We start from the raw sequence: 26,318 nt of genomic DNA, 5'->3' as shown, positions 1-26,318 counted from the left end.
TTTAGCTAATTCCTTTTGTAGCAGAATTCTCTTTCTAATGTCCTAATGCTTCATCTTCTTTTTGGGGGTGGCCAAGTCCTTTTCCACACTAGTTAGCAGCTTTCTGTGTGACATTCTCCATGCTCTACATACTTGAAATAGCTCCCTGTGTTTCTCTGGACATGTAGGGCAGCATCTTTTAAGCTCATGACCGAATGGTTGTACGCCTTTAAAGTGGGGCTTCCCAGCTGCTGTCAGGTTTCCTGTTGTTTTTTAGATTGAGTCTCAGGCATAGGGGCTTTGTAGCTACTTTGTGGTTTTACTATCTCTTCACAGTTTGTAAAAAGCCTCCTTTTCTTCTCCATCTTCTGCTGCTTTCCCGATAAACAGCTTCAACAATTCTTAAAGTAGGTGTCCACTTCTGTATGAAAAATCCATTTATAACAGAAAAACAGAAGTTAGGGTACTAGTCACATAAGTTGGACCCCACTTCGTTTTATTTATTTTATTGCCAGTGGACACATGTGATTGTGAGAGTGAGAGAAGCCAATGGGATGTTGTCACATCACAGTCCATTTTTCTCCGTTTTTCTTTTTTTTTGGAGAGATTTTCACTATAGGGTGTGTGCGCTCGCCAGACAGACAGAAAGAGACATAGAGACAGAAAGTGAGAAATCACCCCCCAGTGGGGATGGTCACGCCGCAATCCCTTCTCCTCCATTCTCCTCTCGGGATCTTGGGCATGCACGCACACACGCCCGGCATGAGTTTTAAGCCACCGGGTCCAGGACGCGAACCGCGGTCGACTACATGGGAGTCCAGCGAAATAGCCATTATGCTAACTACTGGTTCCCTCCCTCCGTTTTTCTATCCCATCAAGATTTTAGGCATGCGTATACATGTGCCTGGTGTCATTTTCAAGCTGCTGGGGCAGGGATCGAACCATGGCCATATATACGGGATCTAGCTTTTTTATACACAGCACTTCATCACTGTGCTATAGAGCTGGCCCTTATTTATTTATTTTTGCTTATTTTTATAGTTAACTCATCATGAACAGAGAAGAGTCATTTAACTCCCTTCTCTTCACTTTCTGCGTTTCTTCAATCGCGTGGTACTATTTGAGCAAGGCCAACCTTACCTTACTCCTCACATTACAAAATCATGCATGTGAATTCCCAGGAAATTGTAGTATTTACATATCCTCAACCCAGCTGGGAATAATTCATTCTCTAGCACAATACTAGTTTTCTTTAGGTTCGCTCTGTACTTACAGTTTTATGGAAGTATTGCCAAAAGGGATTTCACTGAGGAAGAATGGCATATACCAGGAGCTGGAAAGGAAATGAAATTAAGCGCCTCATTATTTTTCCCATGCTGAAGTAGATACCAAGATTATATTCAACACATATTATTTCTTCTCCCTTAACCTTGGAGGATGTATAAGTCTAGATTTAGGTTGCATACTGATTTTTTTTAGAGCTTACTTTTATCTCTAGTTTAATTACAGGTTGGTGAAGAAACGAGGTTTCTTATTTGACTCTTGAACTTTGAAAATAAACAAAACTTTCATATTTTTGAATAGCACATTGTGGGCCAAACAACATCTGGAAAAGATTACTCTCACTGGAGGGCAGGAGAAATGTCACAGTCTGCCATCTTCAAAGAACATGGTACCTGATCACATTTTTCCTATATCCTAGAAACAGAAGAAGCACCCAGGGGCAGTTTGCTGGAGAACTGGCCCTCTTTTTGGTTTTGCATTAAATGTCAGTGTCTCTCTTGAATACTATCATGTTTCTTTAGTTTTTGAAAATATAGCAAAATTTGGTGGTCCAGTGCTTCCCACCCCATTACTATAGTCTAGACTACTCTTTTTTCAAAAAACGCGTTTGACATTTGGCAACGTGCCTCTTACATGTTACGATTTGTCTGGGACATCTTTTCCTGTCTTCTATAAAGTCAGGAGCACATGTATCTGGATAGTCATGTAACACTGACTTCTAGCCAGATTAAAATAAAAAAAAATAATTGCTAGAGGGTGCATGTGCTTGCCAGAGAGAGCCAGAGAGAGAGAAAGCACTCCCCATTGGGATGTGGTCATGCCATAGTTCCCTCTTCTCCATTTCTCCATCTCGTTGGGATTTTGGGCACACATGCACATGTGCCTGGCATGTTTTTTAAGTCCCTGAGGCTGGGATTCAAACTTCAGTCTGCTATATGAGTTCTGGCTCCTTAAAGCACTAGGCTATAGGGCTAGCCCTAAATTTTTTTTTTCAATTAAATTTATTTTGGGACATGTCTGTTATTGTTAGTGGTGACACATGAACATTCTTTTTCCATCTATAAACAATTTGTTTCTCCTCCTCTGCCCCTTTCTTCTTAAACCTCCTCTCCCCAACTTATAGAAGAGATGCAAATACTGCGTGTGTGTGGATGAGTGCCTAAAATTCTGAGAAGAGACTGTGGAGAAGGGATTGCAGCATGGCCATCTCCCCAGGGGGGTGATTTCTCGCTTTTTCTCTCTCTGTTCTCTGTCTCTGTGGTGAGCACATGTGCCTCCCCCCCCCAAAAAAAAAAGTTGCAAGTACAGTACGAAAGTGTAAAGGATATTTTTTAATTTCATTAAGTCAATTAAGAATGACTCGTTCACATTGAAACCCAAATACCCACAAGTACTTTATAATGTATTTTCACAAATAGGGACATTCTTTCACAAAATCACCATTGAACTGAGTAAATTTATATTGTTATCTTACTACCATGTAGTTTTCAGTTCCCATTGAGTTTTGTCAAATTGCTCAGGATAATATTCTTGAAAGCAAAGGATCCAGTTCAGAAGCTTGCATTATGTTTAAATAATCATGCCTCTTCTTTGGGTCCTTGAATATAGAATAGTTTCTAAGGTTTTTTTTTTTTGTTTGTTTGTTTTTGGTGGTGGTGGTTTGTTTTTACTTTTATGACTGTGATCTTTTGAAGATTATAGACCAGTCGAATGTTCCTCAGTTTGGGTTCGTCCCATGTTTCCTCTTGATTAAATTCAGATTTTGAGCTTTCGGCAAGAACATCATAGGATGAGTGATGTTTCATTGTAGCCTATCAGGTGCACGTCATGTCTACTCGTCCCATTACTGGTGATGTTTACTTTGATCTGTTGGTTGACGTGATGTGTTCCAGACTTCTCTGCTGTGACTGTTCTTTTTCTTTTGTAATTAATAAATTGTGGGGAAGTGCTTGTCTTTGTAAATATCTAGTGTTTCATCAAACTTTTCTTTATACTAAATGATCTCATTAGGTTTCTATTTTCCCAAAGAGTTGTAAATAACCAGACCAGTAGGTCCTTTTCAAACTAGCTGCCTTGTCCTCTTAGCAAAGCCTTCATGTGCTATCTTAACTGTCAGTACAAGATGTTCCAATGCATCACGTACTTCCCTAGGCCTGGCGTTGGAACCAGACACTTCTCCAGAGCAGTGGAGAAGTGGCTTCTTGCAGTAGAGGACTGCATTTAGAGACCAAAATCCAAGTGCTCGGTAAACTCATTGTCACTGGGGTAAGAGCACTTCTCACTGTGCAGTGTTTACACCTGTTCTTACATCTATCGCTGACAACTGCAAGTATGGCTTTCTCCTTGCAGGCTCTGACATAGGCTCTGGGGGGATGCCTTCTTATTTGGCTTAATTATTTAGATTGATGCATGCTTTCATGTACAGTAATAGTTCATTTCTTTCATTGCTAAGTGGCATTTTCATTGCCTGTATATAAAACATTTTGTTTATCCATTCATATGGCAACTGACATTTGAACTATTTTTGGTTTCCAGCTATTAAAGGTGAACCTACTATAAACATTTGAGTTCAAGTCTTTGTATAGCCATATACTTCCATTCCTCTTGAGTAAATAGCTAGGTGTGAAATGACTGATTGGGGGGGGGGTAAATACATGTTTAACTTTTAAAGAAATTGCCAAATTAGTTTCCAAACTGATTTCATTTTACATTTGCACATCACTGTGGGAGAGCTGCAGTTTGTTCATGTCTTCACCAACACTCAGTATGCCAGTCTTTTACGTTTTTTTCATTCTACTAAATATGCATGGCATGTTATTGTGGTTTTAATTTACATTTACCTAATTGCTCTTCTCTGCTTATCTGCCATCTGTTTATTATGATCTTTAGTAAACTGCCCAAACTTTTGATCCTTTTAAAAAATTGAATTACATTCAATATAAACCTTTTAATAGGTATATGTTTCAATGTATTTCCTTATAGTGGCTTATCTTACTTACTTAACGCAGTGTTTTTTGAAGAATAAACATTTTTGATTTTAATAAAGTCCAATTTTTAAATTTGTTTTTGAGTAATTATGCTTTTGACATTTTACCTAAGAAAATTTTGACTATCCTAAGTACACAAATGTTTTTTTTTTGTTTTCTTCTAGAAATTTTATGGTTCTTTTTTTTTTTTTTTGGGGGGTTTTTGCTGTAGGGCACATGCATTCGCCAGAAAGACAGAGACAGAGAGACAGAAAGTGAGAAATCATGCCCCGGGGGGATGGCCATGCTGCAGTCCTTTCTTCTCCAGTCTCCTCTTGGAATCTTGGGCATACATGCACATGTGCCCAGTGTGAGTTTAAGCCATTGGCTCTGGGACTCAAATTGCGGTTGACTACATGGGATTCCAGTGACATAGCTATTATGCCAACTGCTGGTCCCATAATTTTATGGTTCCAAGTATTACATTTAGGTCTATTATTTATTTCAGTTAATTTTTGAATCCAGTATGAATCAAAAAATAATTGTTTTTTTTCTGGCACATGACTTCCAATAGTTGCAGAGCAATTTTTAAATTGTGTCTTCATATTTGAAAGTAAAGAAAAGGTTATCTTTTTTTCTCTGCATGGCTGCTTTACATTTGTTAAAAATTGTCAGGACCAGCAGATGGTGTAATGGTTGAGTAGCTGGACATCCACGTGGCTGGTGGCAGTTTCAGTCCTGGACTTAACACTGGGCACATGTAGTGTGTGCCCCAAATCCTGAGAGGAGAATGGAAGAGAAGGGATTGTGGTTTGGCCATCCCCCCCCGGGGGGGGGGGGGATTTCTTGCTTTCTGTCTCTCTACTATGCCCTATAGCAAAAATCTCCCTCTAAAAAACAAAGTAATTGTCTATGTAAGTGTAGATCTGCTTCAGAATTCTCTATAATGTTCTATTGTCCAATTTATTGTTCATGTTTATGCTACACTGTGCTTGTCATCTGTTACCCTTTAATTAGGGTCACTAGTGACAAACCCTCTTTCATTTCTGATATCATTATCTTGTGTCTTCTCCTTTTTTTTCTGACTAATCTGAAAGTATCTACTGATTTTTCTCAAAAAAAACCTTTTGGGTTTGTTTTATACCTTTTATTTCATTATTATCTATGATTTTTTTCCTACTTATTTTAGGTTTATTTAGATTTTTTTCTAGTTTCTGATAGTGAAAGATATTTGAGATCTTTCTTCTTTTCTGTTATAGCTGTTTCATATAATAAATTTCCTCTTAGATACTACTTTAATGGCACGCCACAATTTTTGATATATTTAGTTTTCTTCTTCATGCAATTCAAAATATCCATTCAATTCAAAATACTGTCTAACATTCTCATTTAATTTGTTCTTTGATTTGTAAGGTATTTAGAGATAATGTTATAAATATTCTAAAACTTGGTGATCTTCCAGATATCTTTCTGCTATTGATTCCTAATTTAATTCTAGTATGACTACAGAACATACTTTATATACCTCAAATCCTCTTAAATTTATGCCTTTTTTTTAATTGCCCAGAATATGGTCTATCTTAGTACTTTTTTTGCAATTGAGAAGGATGTATATTATGCCGTTGTAGAGTTGAGTCTTCTCAAAATGTCAGTTAGATCATGTTGATGAATTGGGTCAAGTTTTTTATGTCCTTACTGATTTTCTCTTCTGTCAGTTAATTGACGGAGGAGTAGTGAACTCTCTGGCTTTAATTGTGTGTTTATTTCTCCTGCCATCAGTTTTTACTTTACATATCTTGAAAGTCTATTTTTAAATGCATAAGCTGGGCCAGCTGATGGTGTAGTTGTTAAAACAACTGGATCCCACATAGTCCACTGGGCAGTTTGAGTCCTGGACACAGTGACTTGAAAAAAATACCAGATGCATGTATATTCAAAATCCAGAGGAAGGAGAAATGGAGGAGAAGGAATTGCTGCGTGGCCATCTCCCATGGGGATGTCTCTCATTTTTCCTTTCTCTTTCTCTGTTTCTCTCCAGGGAGCACAAGTGTCCTCTAGCAAATTAAAAAAAAAAAATCAATAAACTTTTGGGATTGTTATGTCTTTTTGATGTATAAACCCTTTATCATTATGAAATGATCTTCTTTACCCTGAGGGTGTTTTGCTCTAAGATATGCTGTTAGATAATACAGGCAATCAGCTTTATCTTAGGTAGTGTTGGCTGCAGTCTCTTCTTTTCCTTGAGACTCAGGGCCTGTGCACACATGCGGCTGGTGTGTTTTTCAAGCTGCTGAAGTTTGAATCACTTCTGGTCATGAAGGATCTGGCTCCCTTAACCACTAGGTTACAAGGCCAGCCCTCATTTTATCTCCTTGTTGGCATAGTAACTATAATTATTCGTTTTATTTTTAGTGGCTGATTCAATATTTATAGTGGACCTTAGTATCGAAGGCTGCTTTTAAGTGATATATAATAATATATAAGAATCCCACAACACTATACTTATATTTCTGTTTTTTTTTTCTTCCCTTTTGCCTTTGTAATAAACTCCCTTTTTATTTTTTGAGAGGTTTTTCACTATAGGGCGCGTGCGCTCGCCAGACAGACAAAGAGAGAGACAGAGAGACAGAAAGTGAGAAGTCACCCCCCAGAGGGGATGGCCACGCCGCAATCCCTTCTCCTCCATTCTCCTCTCGGGATCTTGGGCACGCACGCACACGCACCCGGCGTGGGCTTTAAGCTACCGGGTCTGGGACGCGAACCGTGGTCGACTACGTGGGAGTCCAGTGACATAGCCATTACGCTAACTGCTGGTTCCCAATTATTTCTACTTTCTGATGAATCTAAATAATGCTTCTTCTATGAACATTGTTGGACAAATTCTTGTGTGGATATACATTTTCAGTTCTCTTTGTGGAACTGAAAGGAGTGGAACTCTAGTGTCACATGGAAAGTTTATGTTTAATATTTTAAGGAACCGGCAGTGACTACACCATTTACATTCCCACCAGCGATGTATGAGCATCCCATTTTCTTCATTTGTTGTTATCTGTCTTTTTATTATTAATTAGAGCCACCCTAGTAGTTATAAACTGGTATCTTACTGTAGATGTTATTTTATTTTTCTAATGGCAAATGATGCTGTGTCTTTCATATACTTTTTGGTCATTTCGTTATATTCTTAGGAAAATGACTGTTCAGATATGGTGGTTAAGGGTGCTGAATTCCCACATGGCCACCTGCAGTTCGAGTCCTGGACCTGAGAGCTCTCTCTCTCTCTCTCTCTCACACACACACACACACACTCACTCTCACCCTGTCCCTCTCTGATCAAATTAAAAAAAAATAAATAAAGTTAAATAAAATATTTTTTTAAAAAAGAATTCTTTATATATTCTGGATACAAGTCCCTTATCAGGTACATGATTTGCAAAATATTTCTTCCATCCTGTGGATTGTTATAAATTATATTTTTAAAAGATTTACATAATAAAAAAGTAGTTTTTAAAATATTTATTCACTTTTCTTACCATTTTTGTTCTCAATTTTTTTTCTGAAAACCTGTATTTACATATCTGAGATAATTTTTCTTCTGTCTAATGGGTTTCCCATTTTAATTTTCTTTGTAGTTCAAGATCTGTTTATGATGGATTCTTTCAGGTTTTTTTACATTAAATTTTTTTTTAACTTTCATTCTTGAAAAACTTTTTTTTTTGGGGGGGATGGGCAAGGTGGTGGGGGTGGGAGGAGAGAGGAAGAAAGATGGAGACAGAAAGCATTTCCCAGTAGGGCATGGTCATGTCAAAATTATTTTTCCTCCATTTCTCCATCCCATCAGGATTTTGGCCAACCATGCACATGTGCCTGGTGTGTTTTTCAAGCCACTGGGGCCAGAATGCAAATGTTAGTTTGCCATGTGGGATCTCCTATTGTATAGCACTTAACCACTGTACTCTGGAACCAGTGTGAAAAACATTTTCCATTGGTATAGAATTCTGATTCATCGTCTATTTCCCCACCTCCATCCACTTACTTTGGGGTATTGATCCCCTGTCTTTTTGCTTACATTGTTTCTGATGAGAAATCTGCTGTCATTCTTATTTTCGTTTGTCTTTATGCCACATGTCTTTGTTAATTCACTAACTTTAAAGGTTTTCTTTATCATTATGTTTTAATAAACTTTATTGTGACATTTCTTTGTGCTTTTTTATTTGTTTCTTGCAATTATAGTTCATTGAGCTTATTGAATCTGTGTGTTTATGGTTTAAATTTGGAAATCTTTAGCTTACATTTAAAAAAATATTCTTTTCTGTTGCTCTGTTTTATTTGGGCACTCCAGTTCCCTGTGTATTAGTCCACTTGATTCTGACCTAGAGCATGGATTCCTTTCAATTTTTCTTGTTTTTGTTCTATTAGTGTTTCATTTTGGAGAGTTCTTATAATGGCACATTTTCTATTCATCCCGTCAGGGTACTTTTCATTTTATATGTATTTTTCATCTCTAGAAGTTTTATTTAGACCTTTTACATTTTTTATGTCCCCTCTGAACTTTCTGAATGTTTGGAATACAGTTGTAAAACCTCTTTCAGTGTACTTGTTGACTCTACGAATTGTGCCAATATTAGGTCTATTTCAATAGAATGATGAATTTTCTCATTCTTGTGGGTCATATTCTCCTGCTTCTGTGTATGATGGGTAATCATTGATTGGATGCCAGGCCAAGTAAATTTTACCTTGTTGAATGTTGATATGTTCATGTTCCTATAAATATTCTCAAACTTTGTTCTGGGTCACTGTTAATTACTTGGAAAAAATTTGATGTTTTTATATCTTAAGATTTGTTGGGCAGGATCAGCTCAGTGTTTAGTCTCGGGCTAATTATTCTCCACTTCTGAGACAAGATGCTTCTGAGTATTCTGCTGAATGTTCCATAATTCATGAGGTTTTTCTGGCTTTGCTGGTAGGAACAGAGACTATTCCCAGTTCTGTGTGAGCACCAGGTGCTCAGATGGGTATCTCTCCAGCCTCCAACAGTTTCCTTGAATGCATTTTCTGTAAGTTTTCTGTTGACTACTCAAGGGGGACACTTTGCAGATTTCTGGAACTTTCTGTCTTTCCAGTTCTTTTCTCTCTGGTACTATAGCTGCCTTGAACTTGTTGGATTCTCCAATCTGCCTCTTGAACTCAGTAAGTTCTCTGGGCTCCACCTGCATATTCCCTGTACTGTGGCCAGGATATTCACAATGCAGGAAGTTGGGGTCGTCATACAGCTCACCTGCTCTTTTTCTGCTTCTTGGAGATCATTGGTCTTATTGCCCAATGTCCAATGTTTTGTATATTTTACCTTATTTTTTAGTTGAAACTGGTGATTATATCTGGTCTCCGTAAGCCATACCACCTCAGGATATAATAAATATAGTATATATATTATCTTTCTCTGTGTGTATGTTTTTTTCCAGAAAGAGATAGATATTTCAATATGATTTAATTGTATTGGCTTCTTAAAATTTAATTGTATGTAAACATAAATGTTTTCATAGCTTTTAATAGCTCAGCTGGTAAGTTTACTTTAGTATTAGATGTTTAGATTGTTTCTAAAACTTTCCTGTCACCCATGATACTGCATTAAACAATGTACCAAGACTTTTACCCTTAATATTTTATCCACAGTCTAAATTCCTAGTGGTGGTGTTACATACCCTCTGATTCAGCATACTTTTTAGGATCTTAATGCAAACCATACATACATATACAGATCCATAATGCATTCCAGAAAGGTTACAACAATGGCATCTATACCAGAAATATATTTGTGTGCTACTTTCCTGTATTGTATAAAAGCACATCAGAAAACGCTCTTTCAAGCATAACTTCCTCGTGTTGAGGTGTGCTTTCAAACTAAGCAGTAAGCATTGATTTTGAATGATTTTCCCAAAGATGGTGATTTTTAAGCTACTTGAAATCTTAAATAATGGAAGCCACCTTCATCCACAGATCCTCTGCTGTTGAAAGTTTGTATTTGGGGCTGAATCATTTGTCTTCACAGTCACAAACTTCTATATTCTGACTAGCTATTTCGACACTTTACCCCCATCCACATTTGGTTTCTTTTCTTCCCCTTTTCCCTTCCCTTCACTTCTACCAATATTTAAAAAAGTGTGCATATGTGTGTGTGTATGTTTACTTGACTACTTTTTATTTTTTATATAAATATTTATTTATTTGTTTATTTATTTAAATTTTACCAGAGAGGGACAAAGTGAGAGAGGGAGAGAAAGAAAGATAAGGAGTGAGAAAGCAAGCCACCAGGTCAGGGACTTGAACCACGGTCGGCCATGGGGAGTCCAGTGCCCTTAACCAACATGCCACCTGGTAGCCCCACTGTTTCTTTTTCTAATTGCCAGAGGCATGTGTGTTTGCTAGAAAGAGAGAAATTTCACCCAATTTTCTAAGCATTACTATACAAACTGGCCTGACTTTGAGACTGTGAATGGGGTCTAGCCTATATATATATAAATATATGTATCTGTTGCCCTATCAGGGACAACTGTTCTGAGGTTATTCTGTAAATGGTTTTACCATTCCTGGTGATTTTAATAAGTTTCAGGATAGTGTCTCTCCCCTTCAGGAACACTTCGAAGGGGAAAACTGTATGCCTATCAATATAGTCTTTGAAACCACAATGGTAGTTTATGTAATTTTGGGTCAATTTTTAAAATTCCTACAAGACAAGACTCTGAATAATAAAATTCATAAAAACAGGGTCAGGGGGTGGCTCAGAGATAAACTGTGATGCTCTCCAACTTTCTCACACTAGAAAGTTTCTGGTTTAAGTCTAGACTTCTGAGTACACGGGCCACGTGCTTGCCCACGATCTAAAGCTGACTGATGCTGGGGGTGGATGCGGCATTGAGACCTTGTAGAAGGCACTGTCTCTTTGTCTTTGTCTTTCTTTTCCTCTGTCTCTCTTACACATGGAAGAAATAAATAAAATAAAATTTAAAAACCCCACGTAAAAAGGTGCCACGTGGCACTTGGGTTTCTCGTGCTGTAGTCAGCATGAGCAGGATGGACTAGTTGTACTCTTTCTTGGAATGCCCTCAGCTTTGTGCCATTTGGAAAGAATGCCAACTTTTAAGCCAAATAGAGGATAAAAAGTCTGACTGAAAAGCTGGAGAACCAAATGGAAAAAACTGATCTTATATGTGGAAAAGGAAAGACTTAGAAACATGAAATATATTGTTTTCTGTGAGAATATTGAAGTAAGATCTTAGACCTGATTCTCTGAGAAAGGGAGGAGAGTTCTGAAGTCACAGGTAGAGATGGTATTTTAAAACCAAACATAAGGAACTTCTTTGGGTTCTCAAGTGCTTTTCTAATGTCTTTGTTTAACTCTTCATGTGAAGCAAATGGGCTCTGAAAGTGAGCCTAGTTTTCTTCATCCTAGCTGGTCCATTTGTCTCTCAGGCTTTATAGGAGGCAGTGGTGAGATTAGCTAGCTCAGATAAAAAGTTTAATGCAACAATTTCTCGTCACTTTTCCCCCTTTCCTTTTCTTTTCTGGTTCTTTAAACCTGAAATTTTGACTTTTGTTGTTGTTTAGGTTTTTGCTGTAGGGTCTGTGAGGTTGCTGGTGAGAGACAGTCAGAGACAGTGAGAGGGAAAGTGAGAAATCATCCCCAGGGAGATGGCCACATTGCAATTCTTTCTTCTCGCGGGATCTTGGTCATGTATGCACGTGTGCCCAACATGTTTCAAGCCACCGGGTCTGGGACTTGAATCTTGATTGTCCCTATGGGAGTCCAGCAACATAATTGCTACGCCATCTGCTGGTCCAAAATTTGATTTTTTTTTTTTTGAGAGGTTTTTGCTATAGGGCGTGTGTGTTAGCTAGACAGACAGAGATAGAGAGACAGAAAGCCAGAAATCACCCCCCAGGGGGGATGGCCACACTGCAATCCCTTCTCCTCCATTCTCCTCTTGGGATCTTGGGCACGCACGCACACGCACCCGATGTGATTTTTTAAGCCACCAGGTCTGGGACTTGAACCATGGTAAACTACATGGGAGTTCAGCAACATAGCCATTACACTAACTGCTGGTCCCCCAAAATCTGATTTTGTATCAACTTCAAAAGTAAAATAGTATTGACTAGCTTCTTACTTGAAAGATGGAGAATTAGTTGTACGCATTCAGTTGTGTAGCTTTTTATCCCCAATAGTTACAACTGCATTCTTTCTTGTTGACACTATTATTACAGGCATTCTGTGTTTATATGGATTGACTGGGTGCTCATGGCAAACTCTCTTGAGCACGTTATTTAACTTTTGTCATATGGGAAGTCGTATTATGTTATCAAATGGCTTGGGGGGGGTAACATATTAGGTCATTGGGAAAGCTATGACATATTTTTATGTAGAAAAATGACCCAATATATCTTGATTATTTTATATTTAAAAGTATGTCTTGCTCTTTTTTGCAAGTAAGTGACAGTCTGGCAGAATGTAGACTTTTTGAGTCATGTCATATCCCTGAGAAAGTCTTGAAATTCGTTCCTTTGTCGTATCATCTCTTGTGGTCAGGATTATGGCTATGACCAGCCCAATGTATTCCCCATCATGATTTGATTTTTTTCCCCTGTTTTTTTTTTTTATTTAATGGGAATTCTTTTAACTTTTGAAGTTCAGTAACGTAAACCTTTGTTTTAACTGTTGTTCAGTTACTTCATACTTTTTCTTGGAACGTGGAGAACTTCTTTAAAAAGTTATGATAAAATGTCCTCTCTTAGCCATTTAAGTGTATATTAACATTATTGTGCAACCAATCTCTAGAACTCTTTATTTGATAAAACACCAATTCTATAAACATTTAACAACGACTCCTCTTTCTTCTCTCTGCCCTTGTCCCTGGCAAACATCACTCTACTTTCTGTCCCTATAAATTTGATTACACTAGCTAGCTCATCTAAGTGGAATCACACGCTATTTGTCTTTTTTGTGACTGGCTTATTTCAGTTAGCTTGAGGTTCATCCATATTGTAGTATGTGTCAGAATTGCCTTTTTAAAGGTTGAATAATACTGTGTATAAATATACCACGTTCCGTTTATATCTGTTCATCTGTCATTGGACACTTGGGTTGTTTCTCCCTCTTGGCTATTGTGAATAATGCTGCTGTGAACTTGGGCATACAAATACCTCTTTAAGATCCTTTTAAGTTTCTTTGGAGGTAGACCCAGAAATGGGATTGCTGGATCATGGGGTAGTCTATTTTTTATATTTTGAGAGACCTCCATACAGTTTTCCAAAGTGACTGCACTATTTTAACATCTACCTAGTATGTAAAGGTTTCAATTTCTCTACAATCTCACCAATACTTATTTTCTCTATGTGTGTGTATTTTAAAATAATAATGGCCACTCTAACCAGTATTAGGTAATATCCCATTGTAGTGTTTTGTTTAGTTTTGTTTTTTGAGTTTTTTTTTTTTTGAGGGATTTTTTTTTTCCTTTAGGGTGCATGTGCCTCGCCAGAGAGACAGAGAAAGAGAGACAGAAGATGAGAAAACACCTCCCAGGGAGGATTGGCACTCTGGAATCTCCTCTGGGGATTTTGGGCACACGTGCACACATGCCTAGTGAGAGTTTTAAGCCACTAGGTCTGGGACTCGAACTGTCACTGACTATGTGGGGGCCCAGTAACGTAACCATTATGCCATCTGCTGGTCCCCCCATTGTAGTTTTGATTTGTATTTCTCTGATAATCAATGATGTTGAGCATCTCTACATTATTTGTTGGCCATTTGTGTATTTTCTTTGGAGAAATATATATTTAGGGTCTTCTGCCTATTGATTGATTAGATGTGTTTTTTGTTTTGTGCCTGAATTGTAGGAGTTAGGAGAGTTTACTTTTTTAAAAGAATTATTCAATTTTATTAATTATTGTTATTATTTTTAAATTTGCTATGGGCACATGCACTCCCCAGAGAGAGAGACAAACAGAGGGAAAAAGAACGAGAGAGAGAAAGTGAGAAAGCAAACCACCAGACCCAGGACTCAAACTGTGTTCGATCACATGGGAGTCCAGTGTCTTAATCACCACACCACCTGTTGGCTCCCAGGAGTTTACTTTTATTGTTAAATAACTTTTGTTCCATTTGTTCTTAAGTATGCCAATTGTTCTTATGTTGAGTCTATTTTCTGTGCTTTATATCTGTAATTTCTAATCAGTCCAGTAAATTCCATTATTATAGCCGTGTACTTTTTTCCAAGCCAGTCTTCCATCGCATTCTTGGCTTTCTGTAGAGGCATGTCTGCCTCTTGTCATGTTAAATTTTTAGTTTGAAGAGTGATATTATTTTTTCTTGTTTTTCTTCTTGTTTCATTCTTTTCTTGTCTTTTTATTGCTTGCTTTCTTTTAATTTGCCAGGGGGTGTGTGCATGTGCTCACTCACAAGCATGAGAGAGAGAGAGAGAGAGAGAGAGAGAAAGAAAGAAAGTAACCCCCATGGGTAATGGTCACTACACAGTTCCTTCTCCTTTATACACAGTTCCTTCTCCTTTATTTCTCTCTCCTTTTGGGACCTTGGGTATGCACAAACATGTGCTTGGTGTGTTTTTCAAGCCACCAGGTCCAGGACTTGAACAGTGCAGAAGACCTTATCAGATCCAGCTGCCTTAACCACCATGCTGGCTGGCCCAAATTTAAGATTTCTACTTCTTTAAAAAATTTTTTTTAATTTGCATTATTTTAGTTTAAAATATGTATACATTGTAGACTTATAAAATTTTTAATTCTGCTTTTAACTTACCAGTTTTAAATATAGATTTCATATGAGAAGGTGTTCCATATATACATACTTCCATTCTGTGCATTCTGGTCCTATTATAGTTAGGTCATGATTCTGACTAGGCCATTATTCATTGTTAATGTGATGATGATCTTATTAATGTTATTCATCTCTGAGCCATGTAGAATTCTATGACTCCTTTTCCTCTTCAAATTTTTTGTTCTCCTTTAGGATACAGAAACCTGTTCTCAATATATACAGATGGACAGTTATTCTGTCAGGGCTACCTTTGAGTCTTTTTTTTTTTTTTAATAGAAGAAAATTTTTTCCCACAACCAGAAGCTTTGTTTAGTTCATTCAGAAACATTGGTAAAATAAATTTCACTTGTAAATACACAGATACAAACTTCAAACTATAAAGTTATATGTACTAAAATACAAGTAATATTTGTAAGAATAGCTTATAGATGCAAACTAATGATAAACTACAATTTCACACAAAAAATTGTAAACATTTTGCACAGTAATTAGCCCTTTCGTTTAGGCAGAGTGTTCTTCTGATGACAGATTAATTAACAGGTATACACTAGAGTGAGCTATTTTCAGACAGAACCAAAGAAAGTTTTGATTTGTTTTTATCTTGTAAACATAAGTTTATTATTTATAGTCTCCAAAAATTATTTGTGCTTGAACTTTCATAATTTAATAAAGCATTCATAAAATAACCTGCAGACTGATTTAATAGACAAATCACACATTTAAGCAGATATAACTACCCTAAATTTTTTTTTCTCACATCACCATCCACCACCCACTATCTACCAACTACTTTCCTCCCTTACCATTTCTAGTATCCACATCTATTCTCTCCACTATCACTTCTTTAGATCTCTCTGCCTCTGCTATAAAGTATAGATACTTTGTACAAATTGAGTGGAGATATACAATGTGTTTCTTTTGAAGTCTGGTTCACTTCACTCAGCAGTAAGTCTTCTATATTTATCCATGTTGAGTCGAACAATAAGATCTTATTGTTTCTTAAAAGTGTGTAATATTGCATAGTATGTATGTGTCCAGTGTTCAACCCAGCCATCAGTTTTTGGACACATAGGTTGATTCCACATTTTAGAAATTATAAATAGTGCTGCAGTAAACATGGATGTGCAGATGTCTTTCTTTCTTTCTTTCTTTTTTTTTTTTTTTGAGGGGTTTTTATAGGGCACTTGCCAGACAGACAGAGACAGACAGAGAGACAGAAAGCAAGAAATCACCCCCCAGGGGGGATGGCCACGCCACAATCCTTTCTCCTCCATTTTCCTCTTGGGATCTTGGGCACACACGCACACGCGCCTGGCATGAGTTTAAGCCACCAGGTCCAGAACTCGAACCGCGGTCGACTACGTGGGAGTCCAGTGACATAGCCATTACGTTAACTGCTGGTCCCATACAGGTGTCTTTCTGACTGAGTATTTTCTTATCCTTTGGATAGATACCAAGAATTGGGATTACTGGGTCATATGGAGTTTTGTTTGTAAGGTTTTGAGGCTGCTGTCATGTTGTTTTTCACAGAAGTTGGAATAATTTACAATCCCACCAATCGTGTAAAAGAGTTCCCTATCACGACAGCTTTGCAAACACTTAACATTCTTTATTTTTTTGATCCTAGCCATTTTAACTAGGTTTAAATGATATCTCATTGTAGTCTAATTTGCATTTCCCTTATGACTAGAGACTTGGAACATTTTTTTCCTAGGACTCTTGGCCATTTGTACGTCTTCCTTGTAGAATTGTCTATTCAATTAATTGACCAAATTTTTAATTCAATTATCCCTTTTTAAAAAAAATGGGTGAGCTGCTTGAGTTCCCTATATATTCTAGGTAGCAATCTTTTGTCCGAGAAATAATTTGCAAATATTTTCTCCCATTCTGAGGGTTGTCTTTTCACATTAGTTATAATTTCCTAGATCAAAGGAAACCTTTGAGTCTTCTTATCTGCCATCTAGTTGTCTCTTTTGCTACCATGCCAGGAATTCATTTTTGTTTTTCTTTTATATTGGACTTCTATTTCTTGTATATACCCTTTTTTCTTAGTGTCCTCTGTTTTGCAGAAGACATCTAGTAGAATTATCCATTGTAAATTACTTTCCCCATTGCTCCATTGTCTTCCAGCATCAGGGTTACTGTGGAGCTATCCAAAAACTTTGAGATTCCTAATCCTGTGTTTATTAGGCCTTTCTGATATCTTATAGGGGTTTTAAAAAACCCCCAGTGTTAAAAAATAATCTTATATTGCTAGATGGTGTGCTTAATCTGGGCATGTTAAAATCAATTAAGGTGGGCAGGGCAGGTAGGCACTTGGTGGGCTATTCTAGTCTCCAAATATATAACCTTTCATTTTAAGAAATATTCTAAGTTATTTGATTTCACACACTCTCAGTTTTCTTTATTCCTTTATTTTGGAATTCCTTTTGTTTGGCTGATAGACCTTCAGGACTACATCTTTTAGCTTTCTCATTTTTAACTGTTCTATTTTTATTCACTTTGATTTTTGTTCTTCATTTTGGGTAAGTTTCTTAAATTTGTATTCCGATCCTTCTATTGAATTTTTTAAAGTTAAGGTATATTTCTTCCATAAATAAGAGAAAGAGATAGAGACAGAGACATCACCCCTAACAGGGTCCTGATGCCATGATCGACCCCAGCCTTTAGCCAGTCCATATTATGATCACATGTATGCCCAGTATATTTGAAAAAGTTTCTGTCAGGGGATTGCCTTGCAGAGCATGGTGTTTTTACTGCTGTGCCACTGTCTACTGAATTTTGAATATCAGGATTTTTGTTTGTTTTTAAAGTTTTTGCCATAGGGCACATGCACTCACCAGAGAGAGACGGAGACAGAGAGAGGGAAAGGGAGAAATCACTTTCAAGGGGGGATGGCTATGCTGCAATCCTTTCTCCTCCCCGTCTCCTGGGATTTTGGGAATACACATACCACCCAGTGTGATTTTTGAGCCACTGGGTCCAGTACTTGAACTGCAGTTGCCACGTGGGAATCCAGCATCTTAACCACTGGGCCACCTGTTGGCCCCAGATTACCGGTTTTTAAGCATCCTGTTTTTGTTTCATTGAGTGCCATATCTTCTTGGTGATATTATTGTTAAGCCTTCTCACTTGCTCAGGTTTTAGAGAGAATTCTTCCAGTCTTAGCCTTTAGATATGACATAAGACCGTCTTCAGATGTTATTTAGCACTGGTAGGGGGAACAGAGGCTAAGAGAGACAAACTCTGGCCTTCCTATACTTATCTTCCTGTTCCTCCAGGTTTGGAGTCAAGAGTTTTTCTACTTGGTTCCTACCAGATTATAGAGTTCTCTGCAAGATGATATACAAATTTCGAATTGATTTTTTTTCCCTCCATTTTATCTGAATTGTTATTTGTCTGTTTAATCCATTGCTAAAGATTTGAATATAAATTTATTCTTTCTTGATTTCAATTTGGTGGTTTCTTTTTTTTTTTTTTTTTTCTCTTTTAGTACTTTTTGTTCACCTGTTCTGTTTTGGGGATGGAATCTTTAAAATCTTTCTCTCTTTATTTCCCACCCTGCCCCCATGACCTGAAACTCTAGCTTATTTTCTGCTTCACTATTATTATTTTATGTTTTAAAGTTTGTTTAATTTTTTCTTCCATTCGTGAATGAGACAAGGAGAGAAAGAGCACAACCTTCAACGAGGTCATGGTGCCACAATCTATTCCCAGCTTCAGCCAGCCCTGATCATGGACATAGGCATGTTTCATGCACTCAGGAAGGTCTCTGGATACAAACTCAGAACCATTCCATGTGCATCAGCATTGCAGAGTGTCGCAAATGCACCATTTTCTAACCCCACTAATTTTATTATTTTTATTTGATTTTATGCTTCCTGCTTTATTGACTGCCTTAATTCAAGTTCATAATCCAAATTTTCTTTTTCTTTTTTGTTAATGCAAATTCTTTTCTGATCTTATTTCTTTTCATAACTACCTTCTCTGTGTTCAAAGGTGTTACTGGATCCTCCCAAATTTCAAGAATGTGAACTAGAAATTCTCTGAAGTTTTCTTTTATGTAGAACACTTATTTCTTAAGTAAATATTTGCTATAATTCTACAGCTTTCTCTTGTTTTGAACCATAATATCTCATTTGTCTGGTGAATTTGGGTTTTTCTCTATCCCTTACCCTAGAGAGGAAAGCCTATGTAATTCAGTATTGGGAATTGCCCTGTGTTCTCTTAAGAGACTTATGTGAGTCAGTGCTTGACTGCAGTCCAGATGAAGGAAAAAGGTTAGGTTTGTAGTAGATCAGTTTACTGATTAGGAATTCATCTTCCTGTGAGGCCTGGGGAGGGAGCCAGCATCAGTCCTACAAGTAACCAAAGGAAAGTTTGCCTTAATCCAGAGACATTCTTTTAGGTATTTAGGTGTGGCCCTCAGTAATTAGCAAGGTCATTGTCTCTTGGCATGACCATCCTCCTCAGAAGCCAACTCCTAGTGTTTTTTTTTTTTTTTTTTTTCTCACACATTTTCTAGGACAGTCATCATTGTCACATGTAAATCCAGCATAAATGCTGCCAGAGATTACTTGCTCCATTGGCCTAAGGACATTGGAGAGCCTAATGTTAGTGGGGCAAACCTATAGAGCTTTGTAGATTTTTTTTTTTTTTGAGAGGTTTTTGCTATAGGGCACGTGCGCTTGCCAGACAGACAGAGAGAGACAGAGAGACAGAAAGCGAGAAATCACCCCCCAGGGAGGATGGCCACGCCACAATCCCTTCTCCTCCATTCTCCTCTTGGGATCTTGGGCATGCACGCACACGCGCCCGGTGTGAGTTTTAAGCCATCGGGTCCGGGACATGAACCATGGTCGACTACATGGGAATCCAGCGACATAGCCATTATGCTAACTGCTGGTCCTACAGAGCTTTGTAGTTTTCTATGGCTGGGACACAGTTTGAGAACTCAAGAGAAGGAAATAGAGTTAGGTTGATGTCAGGTTGGAAGAACTGCCAAACAGGTATCCAAGTACCTAGAAGAGATCAGACAGGGTGTATTTCTTAAAAACTCCTGTGCAAAATTATAGTTGTCATTTTCTGGCTCTAGTAAGGCAAGGAGTATGTTAAAGTCAACCAGCTTACTTGGTTGGAAACTCAGTGAATAATGTTATTACTTAGGCTATTGTCTTTTTGGTCATGTTTTCTAGTATTCCTATGACTTACTTATGCAGTTTTGTAAATAAGTTGGAAAGTAAATAGATTTCATAGGTATAATTTTAAGACATCTCTCCCAAGAAAGAGCTGATCTATACCTTTGGAGTAATGGTTAGCATTGCATTTGGCAGAGTTAAGTAACCATAGGTTATTTTATGAGGGGTTCTTGTAATGTGTCAATAGGTCCTACAGAGTCTCAAAGCTAGATATGCCTTGGATACTCTCGGCAAGGCATTAATTTCCTGTCTTATTTTTCTTCTTGAAGATATGAAAGTAGTAATCTGCTTTATTTATTAGGCGACTTGAAGATATGAAACATAAAAGGAGGAACACATTATTGAAGCTTTATATAGATGAGAGCAGCCCAGGGTTCTTTGTCTCAGGGTCACTCTGCAGGTCACCTGACCTTCATCCTGCTTTCTTCTGGACTGATATTTTCGTTTAAAGACTGCACGCACACTTCATCTCTTCTCAATTCTTCATTACTGGGAAGGTTGATCTGTGGAAAGAGTATGAGCTTTAAATTTCAGCTTTTTTATATCCTTATTGTGTGACTGTGGGATGTTGTGTAACCTTTCAAAGCTTCAGGTGTTGGGACCAGCAGATGGCAGAATAGTTACATTGCTGGACTCCCACGTAATCAATCACTGTTCAAGTCTCAGACCCGATTCAAAATCATGCTGGGCACCTGTGCCTGCATGCCCAAGATCCCAAGAAGAGAATGGAGGAGAAGGAATTATGGTGTGGACATCCCTACTGGGGAAGGAGGTGATTTCTCACTTTCTGGCTCTCTGTTTCTATCTCTGGCGAGCACATGTGCCTGATAGCAAAAATCTCTCAAGAAATAAAAAAAAGCTTTAGGTATCTCTTCTATGAAATGAGCTAATAATTTCTGCCTCAAACTTTACATAAAGTAGCGGTTCCAAAGATTGACATCCAGTATGCTTTCATTAACTCCTGGTCCCTATATCTCTTCTTCTGTGGTCAACAATGGTACCATGTGAACAGGTCTTGTGTGTCACATCCATTTTTATATTGTTTTCCTTACTACAAGCAAGGTGCTTATATTCCCCTTCTGGGCAACTTTCTTTACTCTGAATACTGAAAATATTTTAAGGTTATTTTGCTTAATGACTTATCTTGGCCGATTGATGTTGGACCTGAGTGTATGGTACAAGTATTTAAGAATAGATATTGGTAGCCTACATTTTGTTTAACATGCCATATGTTTCATGAGAAATGTATATTGTAAAAAAACTTAATAGGTTTTAATAGTTTTTGCACCAAGATAAACTTGTACTTTAATTCCATTTGACCTTGCATTAATAAGAGAAGATTTGATTATACTTTGTGCTTATTTAGCATCTTTTCTCCAAGGATGTCGAAAGGATTTTAGAAATGCACTGTTTCTTACATATGTGGAAGTCTGATTTATTTTATGAAGCCCTCCTACTCACCTATCCAAGTACCTGACTTATTCTCATAACTGACTCCCATCATTTTGGGGTGTCTAGACTTTAAGTTCCTTCGGGAAATGTAAACATGGAAACATATTCACTTTATGTTTCATACCGGGCTGGGAGTTGCGGTCATTGCTCTAGTCCTTGTTCTGCCATTTACTAAACGTGTGACCTAGTCTCTTCTCTTCTCTGCACCTGTTTTTTTTTTATCTGCAAAGAGGCATGACTGAATGGTTGATCTCTAGGCATTTGATGGCAATGTTCTCTTTGTCCTTTGCACATAAACAGTGAGCTCTCCCTGCAGATCATTCAAATCCTTTACTATGACAGCATGGCTTCTTCCCTGGCCCACTATTCTCATCTCTACAGCTTCGAACTGTCTCCCTCAAATATCTAGCTGGCACACAGAGCTGGATTTAAATTTATGAAAATACGTCAACATAATCTCCTTTGGATGAATGGTCCACAAGTCATGTCTTTTACACATTAAGTCTTACCTTCCCGATTTCTGTTTACATGAAGCCAGTGTTTGGCACTTGTTATAAGGGATTTTTGCTTCCTCTGGCCAATGGTACTTTATTCTCATGTTAGTCCGCTCATGCTGACTGTGCGATTTCCTGTCTTTTTCCAGGTACACAATATCTCCTAGCATGACCTCTGTCTGATCAGCAAGCAAGAGCATTTGACCCCTGTGTCCTGCACTGTGGTGCTGGGCCTGATTGCCGCCCACATCTCCGGTGCCATCATGGCCTCTGCCTCTGTTTCCACCCCTGTAATTTCACAGCCCCAGGTAAGTGGTTATGATTAGCATAGATTTTGACTCATCAGAATTTTGTCAAATATTTAAATCGTTTCAGAAAGTGTGTTTGTCTCTGAGATCATATACATTTTTCATGATCATTTGGCGGGTGTTTGGACAATGGTGCTTTTGTGGGTGAGGTGCCATTTAGTTCGGGAAGCAGATGGAACAATGAACAAGTGATTTTAGTGAACTGGCCTTTGTTCAGCGTGGGCCTTGACTTTCAGTGTTAAGGATGCCTGATTGTTACTGTAGGCATCAGACTCCAAGCCAGGAAAAATCAGCTGTAAAAGCTGTAAATTCTGTAGCTACCCCTGTCTTGGCCTTTTTTGGGTTTAATGGGATATCTCAAAATGGATCTTACATTATAACAAGTTTTCTGAATGCTGTCTTCCTCCTATAAGTGTTATTTTGCCTTGATCTTATTCCAGGAACTTTGAAAACAAAATGCAGTTCCAGAAACTTATAAACAGCAGTCGAAGGAGTTACTTCCTCTGTCTAGTGGGAAGTAGTAATACGCCAGGAACTTGTCTGTGTTCAGGTTATTTTACAACCCTAACTGTCTGAGCAGTCACTGGACTCTGTCAGTGTCAGCAGGCGGCAGGGAGGATGGCAGTCAGACTTTGGAGTCATCAGGCCTCAGTTCACGTCCCTGCTCCTCTGATTGCTGGACGAAGAGCTTCAGTACTATTAACCTCTCTCAGCTTCAGTTTCCTCTCATATACCTCAGCTGATGGTGACATGGATTAAGTTACAGAACATGTGTAAAGCACATAGTAGGTGCTCAACAAGTGTGGTTTCCTGGGTGCTCTTCTCTTTCTAGAGTGTGGCCTCCCAGCTCATGACAGTCTTTTTTTTTTTCTCTTGTTCTTTTTTTTTCTTTTTCTTTTTCTTTTTCTTTTTTTCTTCTTTCTTTCTTTCTTGCTTGCTTGCTTGCTTGCTTGCTTGCTACAAATTGTGTGTGCTTGCTAGAGATGGAGACAGAGAGAGAGGGAAGAAGCACCTCTCAGGGAGCTGGCCACACCACAGTCCCCTTTCTTCCAACTGGACAAAAACTTAAATGAGCCTGGTGTGTTTAAGCTGCTAGGTTCAGGACCTGAACTGCTCAGCTGGCCGTGTGGGATCCAGTTGTCTTGACCACTCCCACCTGCTGGTCCCAGCAGGACAGTCATTTTTAGGCCAAGGTTGAAGACTAAGATATACTTTTTTTTTCTTTTTTTGGAGAAGTTTTTGCTATAGGGCACGTGTGCTCGCCAGAAAGACAGAGAGAGACAGAGAGATAGAAAGTGAGAAATCACCCCCCAGGGGGGATGGCCATGCCACAATCCCTTCTCCTCCATTCTCCTCTCAGGATCTTGGGCACGCACGCACACATGCCCGGCGTGAGTTTTAAGCCACCGGGTCCGGGATGCGAACCGTGGTCGACTACGTGGGAATCCAGCGACATAGCCATTACGCTAACTGCTGGTCTCACTAAGATATACTTTTGAGAAAGAGCCATATTAACTATAACTTGAATTTTGATGATACAGAATGTCATTCCACACTTTTTTTGTTATAATTTTGTAGGCAATTAAATTTTGTAACTATGCATTTTTTTAAGTGGGGAATGTCTGCTTATGGGAAAGGGAGAGAAAAAAAGAGGAAGAAAATGGCATTTTTACTAAATGTACTGTAAATCCTTTTTTTCTCCTCTCTAAAAGACTAGGATTTTATCATATGAATAAAGTTCTTGCTGTTCTTTAAAGTTTTTAGTATTTTCTAGGATATTCAGTGTTTCCTCCATCAAGTGGATTTTCTTTCTCTTATAGGGATTGCCTTTTCAGCACTTCATTTACTTTGAGTGTTTGGTTTCCTTTAGTCTCTCTCTACGTATATTTAGTTTTTAGGTTTTTGCCATAAGGCACGTGCACTCGTTGGTGACAGAGAGAGAGAGAGAGGGAAAGTGAGAAATCATTCCCCAAGGTGGATGACCACGCTATAATTCCTTCTCCTCCATTTTCCTCCTGGGATTTGGGACACACATGCACACGTGCCTGGTATGAGTTCCGGGTCTCCATGTCCAGGACTCTAAGCGCGATTGGCTAGATGACAGTCCAGCACCTTTAACTACCACATCACCTGTTGGCTCCCATTACTCTCAATAGTGTGTGTGTGTGTGTGTGAGATGTGTTCATGTGTGCCTGAGATACTTGGAAAATAGGTAAAGAGATTGAGTACCTGTCACATTGTGAAGCGAACTGTACCTGTTTCCAGGTGATGATTGTTCTTAACCTTTTATGAAGTGAGTTAGGCCCCAGTTGAGGATTTCTGGGTAAGACATTTCAGGATTCTGGTGTTGCTGTTACTACTTGTCGGCATTTCCCACAGCAGCATCTTAGCTACCCATCTTCCCTCTTACACAAGCTGCTATCAGCTGGTGAGTAATCAAAATACTTTTAAGTGACTCATTTAATTCAAATGTTTGACATCTCCCAAGATAGACAGAGGTCATATTTAATGTAAATACTTAGGGAAACGCGTACTCTCGTGAATTCTCTGTGGGAAGGTAAGTTGGTACACCCAACCTAGGGTGTGATTTGACAGTATCTATTAAAATGATATACCTTTGCACATCCTTTGTTCCTGTCTTGGTATCTACATCTAACACTCCCTGAGCCTAAGGAGGACTGCATAAAGATATTCGTCGAGGCAGTTGTTGAAGACTAAGAAGCACAAAACATTCTGGATATCTAACAGAAGAAGGACTTAATAAATTCAGGAATGTGGATATGATTGAAATAACATGCAGCAGTTTAAAAATGAGACTATCAATACAGCTATATCATCCCATGATATCTTATGGAGGAAAAAGAAAGCAAGATGCAGAATAAGACTTACAGGAAGACATCATTAAAATCATAAAACAAGACCATGTGTTTTTAGGCACAACCATATGGGACATAATGAAAATGTATAGTGAAAGGTCTCTAAAGTACATTCTCAATGAATGACATTGCCCCCAAGAGGGCAAAAATTGGATCTTGGGAGAGGAAATCCCTCTAAAGCGTAACTCTACCTAGCGAAGTCTTACTCCTTGGTATTTAATGTTTCTCACTAGGGAGCATTTACATTTAATTAAAATTTTCTCCTTGAGGTCACTTATGGGGGAGGCGGGAGACCTAGAAGCATGGTTTAGCAGGATGCATATGGACTGTCCAGCCGCAATGCCTGTGTTCAAAATCCCAACTCCAACATTTACTCCCTCAGCCTGAGGGGAAGGTTCTCATCCTCTCAGTGTTTCCATGCTTAACTTGCTAAATGAGTATAGGAATAATGAAGCCAACCTCATAGGGTTGTTTTATGGATCAAATGAGATAATGCATATAAAATTTAGAAGAGAGGCCAGCAGGTGGCATGGTGGTTGAGGCACTGGGCTCCCACAGGCCAACTGTGGTTCGAGTTCTGGACCTAGTGCCTTGCTTTCTTACTTTCTCTCCCCTCCCTGCTGAGCACTTGTGCCCTATAGAAAACTTAATAATAATAATAATAATTATAATAAATAATTTTTAAAAATTTAGAAGAGAGGCACTATATTGCCCAATCCATGTTAGGTAATATTATTATTATTCAGCAGACACAATGGCAGGCCTGGGAATACAAGGATATATAAGATCAGCAAGACTTTTGATCTATTAGATTTAAAAAAATATAGTGGGAGGGACTGGCAGGTGATGTAGTGGTTAGGGTGCTGGACTCTCACATGGCTGACCGTGGTTTAAGTCCTGAACCTAGTGGCTTGCTTTCTCACTTTCTCCCTCTCT

The 26,318-nt window shown here is 38.3% G+C and overlaps 1 protein-coding gene across 7 annotated transcripts in view; it reads left to right on the top strand.

Moving 5' to 3' along the window:
* Window positions 1-26,318, top strand: part of LPAR1 (lysophosphatidic acid receptor 1) — a 161,422-nt gene that overhangs the window by 54,068 nt on the left and 81,036 nt on the right. For 6 of the 7 annotated variants that reach the window (XM_006142729.3, XM_006142725.3, XM_006142726.3 and 3 more), the window contains exon 2: window positions 22,348-22,506. In XM_006142729.3, coding sequence (XP_006142791.1) covers window positions 22,462-22,506 — 45 coding nt within the window. In that variant the 5' untranslated portion in view covers window positions 22,348-22,461. Of the gene's footprint in view, window positions 1-3,469; window positions 3,529-22,347; window positions 22,507-26,318 lie in introns of those variants that run through there. The other variant, XM_006142728.3, reaches the window with a different exon arrangement.

The sequence above is a fragment of the Tupaia chinensis genome, unplaced genomic scaffold (genome assembly GCF_000334495.1).
Source record: "Tupaia chinensis unplaced genomic scaffold, TupChi_1.0 Scaffold000081_1, whole genome shotgun sequence".
Lineage (NCBI taxonomy): Eukaryota > Metazoa > Chordata > Mammalia > Scandentia > Tupaiidae > Tupaia > Tupaia belangeri.
The sequence above is the reverse complement of the archived record's forward strand: the minus strand, read 5'-3'. Positions and strand labels throughout refer to the sequence as shown.